This window comes from Phoca vitulina, unplaced genomic scaffold (genome assembly GCF_004348235.1).
Source record: "Phoca vitulina isolate PV1807 unplaced genomic scaffold, GSC_HSeal_1.0 scaffold2, whole genome shotgun sequence".
Lineage (NCBI taxonomy): Eukaryota > Metazoa > Chordata > Mammalia > Carnivora > Phocidae > Phoca > Phoca vitulina.
The window spans coordinates 61,357,237-61,368,152 of record NW_022589705.1 but is presented as its reverse complement, the minus strand read 5'-3'; the positions used below and the strand labels follow the sequence as shown (position 1 = coordinate 61,368,152).

At 40.1% G+C, this 10,916-nt stretch overlaps 2 protein-coding genes across 3 annotated transcripts in view; both read right to left on the bottom strand.

Moving 5' to 3' along the window:
• FAF1 (Fas associated factor 1) overlaps window positions 1–10,916 on the bottom strand; it is a 514,999-nt gene that overhangs the window by 430,690 nt on the left and 73,393 nt on the right. Inside the window, exon 2 of one of the 2 annotated variants that reach the window (XM_032429321.1) lies at window positions 6,955–7,023. In XM_032429321.1, coding sequence (XP_032285212.1) covers window positions 6,955–7,023 — 69 coding nt within the window. Of the gene's footprint in view, window positions 1–6,954; window positions 7,024–10,916 lie in introns of those variants that run through there. The other variant, XM_032429322.1, reaches the window with a different exon arrangement.
• On the bottom strand, window positions 8,290–10,608 carry LOC116641389 (palmitoyltransferase ZDHHC5-like; the record flags this gene model as incomplete). Its single annotated transcript, XM_032419068.1, has 1 exon — window positions 8,290–10,608. A coding segment is annotated over one exon (2,310 nt), but the record flags the coding sequence as incomplete, so codon positions are not given.

Below are 10,916 nucleotides of genomic sequence, written 5' to 3'. Positions count from 1 at the left end.
GAGTGGTGGGGGGTGGGAGGGATGGGGTGGCTGGGTGATAGACATTGGGGAGGGTATGTGCTATGGTGAGCGCTGTGAATTGTGTAAGACTGTTGAATCACAGACCTGTACCTCTGAAACAAATAATACATTATATGTTTAAAAAAAAAAAAAGAAGAAGATAGGAGGAAGGGATAAAAGGGGGGGAAATCGGAGGGGGTGAGAAGCCATGAGAGACTATGGACTCTGAGAAACAAACTGAGGGTTCTAGAGGGGAAGGGGGTCAGGGAATGGATTAGCCTGGTGATGGGTATTAAAGAGGGCACGTACTGAATATAGCACTGGGTGTTATACGCAAACAATGAATCATGGAACACTACATCAAAAACTAATGATGTAATGTATGGTGATTAACATAACATAATAAAAAAAAAAAGATAAAAAGAAAAAATAGCTGAAAACTTCCCTAATCTGGGCAAAGAAATAGATATCCAGATTCAGGAGGCATAGAGAACCCTCATCAAAATAAACAAAGCAGACCCACAAGACATATTTTAATTAAACTGGCAAAATACACTGAGAAAGAAAATTATTAAATGCAACAAGACAAAAGAAGGCAGTTACATACAAAGGAAACCCCATAAAGCTGTCAATGGATTTTTCAACAGAAAATTTCCATGTCAGAAAGGAGCGGCATAATATATTTAGAGTGATGAATGGGAAAAACCTGCAGCCAAGAATACTCTATACAGCAAGGCTATCTATCAATCACAATAGAGAGATAAAAGAATTTCCCAGACAAACTGAAACTAAAGGAATTCATGACCACTAAACCAGCCCTGCAAGAAATATTAAAGGGGACTCTGAGTGGAAAGGAAAGACAAAAAAACGGCAGCATGAAGGTAGGAAACACAAAAGTAGTAAAAATTAATATTTATGTAAAAAGCCAGGCAAGGAACTCACAATATAAAAGGATGTAATATATGATACCATACACCTAAACATGAGGAGAAAAGGAGGAAAGAATGGGTTCAAACTTAAATGACCTTCAACGTAATACAGACTGCTATATGCACAAGATGTTATATACAAACCTAATGGTAACCAAAAATCAAAAACTATTAATCCACAAGGAATAAAGAGAAAGAAATCCAAATGTATCACTAAATAAAACAAGCAATCCATGAAAGAAAGGAAGATAAGCAAGGATCAGAGAAAATCTTCAGATAAGCACAATACCAGTAATAAAAAGGCAATAAATACATTTCTATCAATAATTACTTTGAATAAATGGACTAAACACTCCAATCAAAAGACACAGGATGACAGAATGGATTAATAAAAAAAAAAAAAAAAGACCTATCTATCGATTACTTACAGGAGACTTACTTCAGACCAAAAGACAGCTGCAGATTTAAAGTGAGAGGATGCAGAAACATTTATCATGCAAGTGGATGTCAAAAGAAAGCCAGAGTAGCAATACTTATATCAGACAAAACAGACTTTAAATTGAAGACTATAACAAGAGACAAAGAAGGACACTATATAATAATAAAGAGAACAATCCAACAAGAAGATATAACAATTATAAATATTTATGCACCCAACAGGGGAGCACCCAAATACATGAAACAGTTAATAACTAACATAAAGGAACTTATCAATAGTAATACAATAACAGTAGGGGACTTTAACACCCCACTTACATCAATCTAAACAGAAAATCAACAAAGAAACAACAGCTTTTAATGACACACTGGACCAGGGGGATTTAACAGATATATTCAGAACATTCAATCCTAAAACAGCAGAATACACATTCCTTTCAAGTGCATATGGAACATCCTCCAGAACAGATCACATATTAGGCTATAAAAAAAGCCCCAACGAATTTTAAAAGATAGAAGTCATACCATGCATCTTTTCTGACCACAACACTATGAAGTCAAACACAAGAAAAAATCTGGAAAGACCACAAATACATGGAGGTTAAATAACATGCTACCAAACAATGAATGGGTCAACCAGTAAATAAAAGAAGAAATTAAAAAGTACGTGGAAACACAGGAAAATAAAACACAATGACTCAAAACATCTGGGATGCAGCAAAAGTGCTTCTAAGAAGGAAGTTTACAGCAATACAGGCGTACCTCAAGAAGCAAGAAAAAAATCTCAAATAACCAACCTAACCCTATACCTAAAGAAGCTAGGAAAAGACCAAAACAAAGAAAACCTAAAACCAGCAGACGTAAACAAATAATAAAGATTAAAGCAGAAATAGATGAAGTAGAAACTAAAAAAAAAAACAACAGAACAGATCAATGAAACCAGGAGCTGTTTCATGGAAAAAAATCAATAAAATGGATAAACCTCTACCCAGACATATAAAGAAAAAAAGAAAAAGGACCCAAATAAATAAAATCACAAATGAGAGAAAATAACAAACACCCGAGAAATACAATTATAAGAGAATATTATGAAATACTACATACTAAGAAATTGGACAACCAAGAAGAAATGGATAAATTGTTAGAAACATATTACCTACATTACCAACCAAAACTGAAACAGGAAGAAATAAAAATTTGAACAGACCAATTACCAGCAATGAAATTGAATCAGTAATCATTAAACTCCCAACAAACAAAAGTCCAGACCAGATAGCCTCACGGCAAATTCTACCAAACATACATACATACATGCATTTATTTATTTAATTCATTGCCATGAGAACATAAACATTTATTTTTAGAATTATTTTAGTTAAATTTTAGTTAGTTAACATACAGTGCAATATTGGTTTCAGGAGTATAATTCAGTGATTCATCACTTACATACAACACCCAGTGCTTCTTACCACAAGTGCCCTCCTTAATACCCATCACCCATCTAGCCCATCCCCTACCCACCTCTCTCCATCACCCCTCAGTTTGTTCTCTATCATTAAGAGTCCCTCATAGTTTGTTTCTCTCTCTCCTTTTCTTCTTCTTCCCCTTTCCATATGTTCATCTGTTTCCTTTCTTAAATTCTACATATGAGTGAGATCAAACGGTATTTGTCTTTCTCTGATTTATTTCACTTAGGATAACACACTCTAACTCCATCCACATTGTTTCAAATGGCAAGATTTTAATTTTTGATGGCAGAGTAATATTCCTGTGTGTGTGTGTACACACACTACCTCTTTATCCATTCATCTGTCTATGGACATCTGGGCTCTCCCCATTGTTTGGCTATTGTTGATAATGCTGCTATAAACATTGGGGTACATGGTACCCCTTTGAATCTGTATGTTGGTATCCTTTGGGTGAATACCTAGTAGTGCAATTACTGGATCATAGAGTAGTTCTATTTTTAACTTCTGAGGAACCTCCATACTGTTCTCCAGAGTGGCTGCACCAGTTCACATTCCCACTTTCTCTGCATCCTCACCAACACCTGTTGTTTCTTGTGTTGTTCATTTAAGCCATTCTGACAAGTATGAGGTAATATCTCATCGTGGTTTTGATTTGTATTTCCCTGATGATGAGTGATGTTGAGCATCTTTTCATGTCTATTAGACATCTGGATGTCTTCTTTGAAAAAATGCCTCTTCATGTCTTCTGCTCATTTCTTAACTGGATTATTTGGTTTTTGGGTGTTGAGTTTGAAAAGTTCTTTACGATTTTGGATACTAACCCTTTATCAGATAGGTCATTTACAAATATCTTCTCCCAGTCCATAGGTTGCCTTTTAGTTTTGTTGATTGTTTCCTTCACTGTGCAGAAGCTTTTTATATTGATGCAGTCCCAATAGTTTATTTTTGCTACTCTGGAGAAGTGTGGAGGTTCCTTAAAAAGTTAAAAATAGGGGGGTGGGAGGATGGGTTACCCTGGTGATGGGTATTAAAGAGGGCATGGTCTGCATGGAGCACTGGGTGTTATACACAAACAATGAATCATGGAACACTGCATCAAAAACTAATGATGTAATGTATGGTGATTAACATAACAATAAAAAATTTTTTAAAAAAGTTAAAAATAGAACTACCCTATAATCCAGCAATGGCACTACTGAGTATTTACCCAAAGAATACAAAAACCCTAATTCAAAGGGATACATACACCCCAAAGTTTATAGCAGCATTATTTAAAATAGCCAAATTATGGAAGCAGCCCAACTGTCCACTGATCAACAAATGGGTAAAGAAAATGTGGTATAGGGGGCGCCTGGGTGGCTCAGTCGTTAAGCGTCTGCCTTTGGCTCAGGTCATGATCCTAGGCTCCTGGGATTAAGCCCCGCATCGGGCTCCCGGCTCAGCAGAGAGCCTGCTTCTCCCTCTCCCTCTGCCTGCCGCTCTGCCTACTTGTGCTATCTCTCGTCAAATAAATAAATTTAAAAAAATCTTTAAAAAAAAAGAAAAAAGAAAATGTGGTATATACATACAATGGAATATTATTCGGCCATAAAAAAGAATGAAATCTCGGGGCGCTGGGTGGCTCAGTCGTTAAGCGTCTGCCTTCGGCTCAGGTCATGATCCCGGGGTCCCGGGATCGAGTCCCACATCGGGCTCCCTGCTCGGCAGGAAGCCTGCTTCTCCCTCTCCCACTCCCCCTGCTTGTGTTGCTGCTCTCGCTATCTCTCTCTCTGTCAAATAAATAATAAATCTTTAAAAAAAAAAAAAGAATGAAATCTCGCCATTTACAACTACGTGAATGGAGCTAGAGAGTATAATGCTAAGTGAAATCAGTCAGAGAAAGACAAATACCATATGATTTCACTCATATGTGTAACTTAAACAAAGCAAAGGAGCAAAGGGAAAAAAAAGGAGAAACACACACAAACCAAGAAACAGACTCTTAACTATAGAGAACAAACTAATGGTCACCTCAGAGGGGCGGTGGGCGGAGGGATGGGTGAAATATGTGATGGGGGATTACAGAGTATCTTTGTCATGATGAGTAGCAAGTGATTAACATAAAAACTTTTTTAAAAATATAAAAATATTTTTTTAAAAGATTAGAGCATGGTAAAAGCATGGATTTGGAGTCAGGCCATACAAACATTTATAAATTTTGACAAGTGCCCGAACATGCCCTAAATGAAAAATAAGGAACTCTGGTTTAATGAAATAAGCAATCTCAAAAATGTATATATTTGACAGAGATTTAATTTAGTGCAACCATCCTGGAAGGCAATTTAACTATAAATACCAAAAACCTAAATAAATAAATAAATTATATATATATACATATATATATATATAAAGTGTGTGTATATATATATATACACACAGACAATTTGACACAGAAATACACTTATGAATTGAATTTATTCAGTATCTTCTAGGAAAATAATGGGTTAAGTATGCAAGGATGAATGTCCAAGAATATTCTCTAAAGCAATGTGTATAATAGCAAAATACTGCAAAAATCCCAAATGTATAACAGCATAGCACTGACTGGTAAAATTATTATGCTATAACCACCCCTTGGAATACCATGCAAACATTAAAGGAACATTATAAAGAATGAGCAATCACATTTACTTAGACATTCATGATGGATTGTTAATTGAAAAGTGCAGAGTACAAAATAGTAGGAGTAGAATTACCTCATTTATATAAAAAGTAATTTTAATCACACAATTAAGAGAAAATACCCTTGAATAATATACTAGAAAATGTTGATTACTTGTACAAGTAGAAAATAGAGGCTTTTTACATTTTGAGTAAAAAAAGTTAATAGTAAATCTACACAAAACATAGACAATTGATAGCTGATTATATAAGTCCATGCATGCATGGACTTGAAGCTATCTACATATCTAATCTCAATTCTATAAGCACACATTTCAAGTTTTGACCTTTGAAAATTAACACTTCTTCAAAAATTGTAACTTAAGACTTTTTTAAGATTTCAAAGGCACCGAGGGACACCTGTGTCATCCCAACACAACCACTGCTGTTCCTATACTGATAAACAATTCATGTTTAGTTTGCCTTGCAACTGTAAGTAAATTACAATTCTGTGAATGTGTAGTGCTGTGCCAGGATTTGATTTTGAGTTACTGCCTCCCCCCACTCAAAAAACTAAAAGACTTCTATAATAAACTCTCTGAAGTTCATTTAAAAAAAATTTTTTATAAAAACATCCAACAAAATGTCACTTCTTTAATAGCTTTAGAAAGGAGTGATTATCAGTGTGGGCCCCAGAAGTGAAGGGAAAACATCAAATAGACTTATTCTGACATTTAGACAAGTCTGCATTTTCTCTCCTACCAAGCATCTCCACCAAAATATTACAGGGGAAGAGGAACCTTAATACACAGTAACATAAGAGAACAACTTTAACAATTATTTAAATTATCTAAGAATTCATAATAATTTAGTAATTTAATACTGAACTAATTACAAACTTCATATTAAAGACATTTAGATTTTATTCATTTAGATTACAGCTATAAATGGGCTATGGTATGCTAAATCATCTATAAGGAACACTAAAAACATTGAAAAATTAATAAAATTTGATTACTGGTCCAAAAAAAGAAAAAATTTCTTGAAATAGAGAGAGAAAAACAAATATTGTATGATCTCACTTACATTTGGAATCTAAAAGAAAATGGAATTCATAGAAACAGATTAGATTGGTGGTTGCTAGGGAGAGTGAGTGAAGGTGATCAAAGTATACAAACTTCCCAAATATAAATGAATAAATTCTGGTGATCTAATGTATAACAAGGTAACTATACTTAACAATACTACACTGTATACTTGAAAATAGATAAAAGAGTAAATCTTCAAAGTTCTGATCACACACAAAAAAAGTAACCACATGAGGTGATGGATATGTTAACTCACCTTATTGTGATGATCATTTCACAATATGTATGTGTATCAAATCATCACATTATACACCTTAAATTTACACAATGTTATACATTAGTTATATCTCAATAAAGCTAGAAAAAAGAGAAAAGATAAAAAGTACTTACCACTAAGTCCCAATTATTTTGTTCAAGCAGTGTAATAGCTTCATCAATGTTTTCAATGCCAGTACATGCCTGGAAGCAAAGTGAAAATTTTAGATACAAGTTTGGGAATGGGGAGGTGAATCTTAAAAAGATAAAAAGCATAATGTGTTATTTCAGTTTTAGAAAGGTATATCAATAAAGCCACTAAATGCCTAACACTTCTGAGCAATTCACAAATATGGTTTGAAAATTGCTAATTACAAAATAAATTTACATTGCACTGAAACAAAAGACAATAAATTAAAGCAATAAAAGAAAGTATGTTTAAATGTTGAGCTTTGGAGCCCAGAATGATCTCGAGATTTCTAATTGCCCAGAACTTCTATTAAAAAGTTTCTCATGGGGCTCTACACTGGGCATGGAGCCTACTTTTAAAAAAAAAAGTTTCTGACAGACAACCATATAAAAAGAAGAACTGCAATCCATACCTTATACCTTATACTTTATACAAAATTTAACTTAAAATAAATAACAGATTTATTTTTATTTTTATTTTTTTTTAGATCAGGATTTCTTTTTATTCCTTGTTGGTTTAAAATGGCTAATCAGAATAAAAAATAAGAGGGCCTCTGTCTAGAGGCTGGGGTCTCCCCTTTTTAGAGGTTAGAACCCAGGTACCCCCACTACCCAGCACCATACTGAGGTGGGCTGAGGGGTAACCCCCAAGGGACAATCGGAGGGGCCTAGGCCTGCCACTCCTTCTCTCTATCCCGTTTTTGGCATGTGATGAAAAATATTGCTTTTTGGATTCGTCTCTCCTGGCCTTGGATTTAAAAATAATGTTAACCATGTGAGTTGGGGGAAGGCTCTGAGGGGACTAAAGAAGTCCACACTAATCTCTCTCCCCCAAGAAGGGGGGGCATTATCCAATATTGTTTCTGGAGCTCAGTCAAGCTCTTTTCCTGATCTCCCCACCACCACCAAAGTCATGGGGCTGTGACCCCCTTCCTGGAGAAACTAAGTGCCAATGAACCTAGAAAACTAACTCTCCTCTCCAAATCCTTCCTTCCTCTGACCAAGACCCCACACTCGCCTCTCCCAAGGTTTCTTTCCTGATCACTACGCACCAACAACAGGGGGGTGCGGTTTCCTTAGTTGGTAACTGGGACAAAAGAGAGGGAACCACTGGGAAAAGGAAGACTTCGATGGATGTCCCCGCATCTTTCCTGCTGGTCTAAGGAATGGAAGAGTAAGATACCCCTCCTCCTACATATCCCTCCCTCATTTTCCCATCCCAGGATAGATATATAATTTCTTTGATATTTGTAGGCGCAGAGGCGTGGGGGGAAGGGAGGTGCCGAAGGCTCACACGGAAATCTCATAGGTGGTACCACCCACCCCTGACACCTTCTTGACTCCGCCCCTTGTGGGGCTGCTGAGAGGCAGCTGGCCTGGGCCAGGGGAGGCAGAGCCTATACTCTTGGGCTGCCCATTGGATTTGCTGTAGGCGGTCTTGAGCTGTACTTCATCTTTGGGTGTCAATAACGGCTGCAAGGCTACTTCCTCTGCCTCAGAGATACCAGCTGCGGTGACACCGGCTTTTTGGCTGCTGTAAGACACAGATCGGCCCAGGTATGGGGCGGCTGGGCCTGGTTCAGGGGACCCTAGTCCCCGGCCCCTTAGCCCATCTGGCTTGCCAAAACGGGGGGCAGCTGGGCGTCCCAGTGGAGTCTTGACCAAGGGTGATCTCTTTGAATCATCTGAGGAGGAACTAGTGCGAGGGGCATGGCCTGAGCCTGGCGTTGACTGAATGCCTGAGTCCCCCAAGCCTGGTTCTTCCTCACGGCCTGGGAGTGGGGGTGACTGGCGTAGCAGCTTCTCTCGTTCCTGGAGGGAGGCCACAATATGGCGCGACAGACTGTTGTACCGGACCGGGGAGGGCTCTCGGTGTGTTGGGCCGGTTGGCACCAAACGTGGGTGCCTCTCGGCTTCCCGCTGCTGGGCCAGCTGGGCTGACAGGAAGGGAGAGGTATAGCCTAAAGGTGGGTCTGGCTCAGGCCCTGCCTGCACGGACTCAAAATCAGGGCTGTCCGAAGGAGTGAGCAAGCTGTCGTAAGACAGGCTTCCGTTGCGTGTCTGGTTGGCCAGGCTCTTATAGGAGGTGGAGGTTGTGCCCTCTGAACGAATGGACTGCAACTGGGCCAGTTCAAAGCCAGTGCCCTGGGCTGACTTGAGGCTGGAGGAGTGTGAGCTGCTGGATAGTGGCTCGAAGTGAAAGCTTTTGCCAAAGGTGGGAGAACAGAAGCTCTCTGGCTCCAAGCTGGGCTCCGAGCGGTAGCTGGGATGGCGGCTGCTCTCTGCAACTGAGGTCGGCTCCTTCAAGCTGTCCCCACGACTCAACTTGGCGCTGGAGGAATGAGGCATGGTGGCTGATGTACTGCTGCTACTGTAGCCTGGCTGGTACTTGTACATGGTAGGTGTGGGAGGGCTGTCCTTGCCCAGGAGGCTGCTATCCTCATTAGTAGCCAGGCTGAGGTGTGTTCGTAGCCCCATGTAACGGCTCAGGTACGGCTTAGGAGGAGGTGGGGGTTCAGCATCTGTAGACTGGCTCTTTGTGATCTCCAAGCTTCCCTTAGACTTGCTTCTCCTCAGCTCTCCCTGGATGCCATTGTCCATCATCTTCACAGTTATCTGCCCATCTGACACTTCTGGTCGAAAGAAGGGAGGTCTGATGACAATCGTCTTCTCTTTCTTTGGTCTCCCCAAATACCTGGGTGCTGGGGAACTGCAGAGCACACAGCTGACATTGTTACAGCAGCCATTGGTGAAGTGGTTCACACCTCCTCGGAATTTATGCGTAACCTGTTCATTGGTTGTGCGTCCCCTAGCCACCAGCACCACATGAAATCCTGTGAGGCCAGCTACGGGGATAAAGAATAAGCCAGCCACACACATCACTGCCATTGTGACAGCCGTGCGCACCCCTGAGAATTCCTCCATGTGGTAGAGGACATAGAGGAGGCCAAAGCCAAACACACCCATGATGTGTGCTGTCAGGGAGAGGAGGAAAAGGAAGAAATAGCGGTAGTTCCGGCGACCGATACAGTTGTTCACCCAGGGGCAGTGATGATCAAACTCCTCCACACAATTGTCACAGACACTGCAGTGGGAACATCGAGGAGGACGGTAGAAATGGCAGGTGGCATACCACTTCATGCGCACCTGGATGCCCTTAATCTCCACTGTTTTGTAAAGGGGAGCTCGGAAGTCATCTTCCTTGTCTTCATCCTCCTCAGCTCGAAGGAGAATCCCTGGGTCCATGAAGGTGGCCATGCTGAAGTTGGCCAGCACAAAGAGAAAAACCACCGCATTGTAGATGGACACTGCAGGTGACACATAGAGGCTTAGTCCTGGACAGGTAAAGGCAAAGAAGAGGGTCGTAGCTCCCACTAAGCAGATGGCGGCTGCTGAGACCGGAACATACTTGCTGGGCTTGAATCTCTTTCCAGACTCTGCGGGCAAGTTGGAGCTCTGATGGGAGGTCTGCCCTGCCGCATAGCCCAGGCCCACACAGCGGCAGAACAGACAAGAAAATGGGATGAGGGGAACAACGGAGAAAAAGAGTACAGAAGGAAACCGGGGAAACAGAAATTTAAAATTATCACCCTTCCCCCTCCCAAAGAAAACCAAAGGTCAAAAGATCTCAAATGAAGGAAAACACATGGGAGGGGGAAAGGTGATTCCAAATGATGAATAACCACTCCCCAGAACAAGGCAAGAGGGAGAGATTAAGAAACACAACTTGTACAGTTTAAAAACTGGAGACAAACAGCAGGCTGTACACATGCAAATGGTTGCAGGTGGAGAACATGGGCCATCGGACAGGTCAGGGAATAGCTCATGGATGGAGGCAAGTCTTCAAAGGGCAAGCAGGGAGAATATCAGGGTAGGGGAGACCACTTCGGGCAAGAAAAAATTCTTCT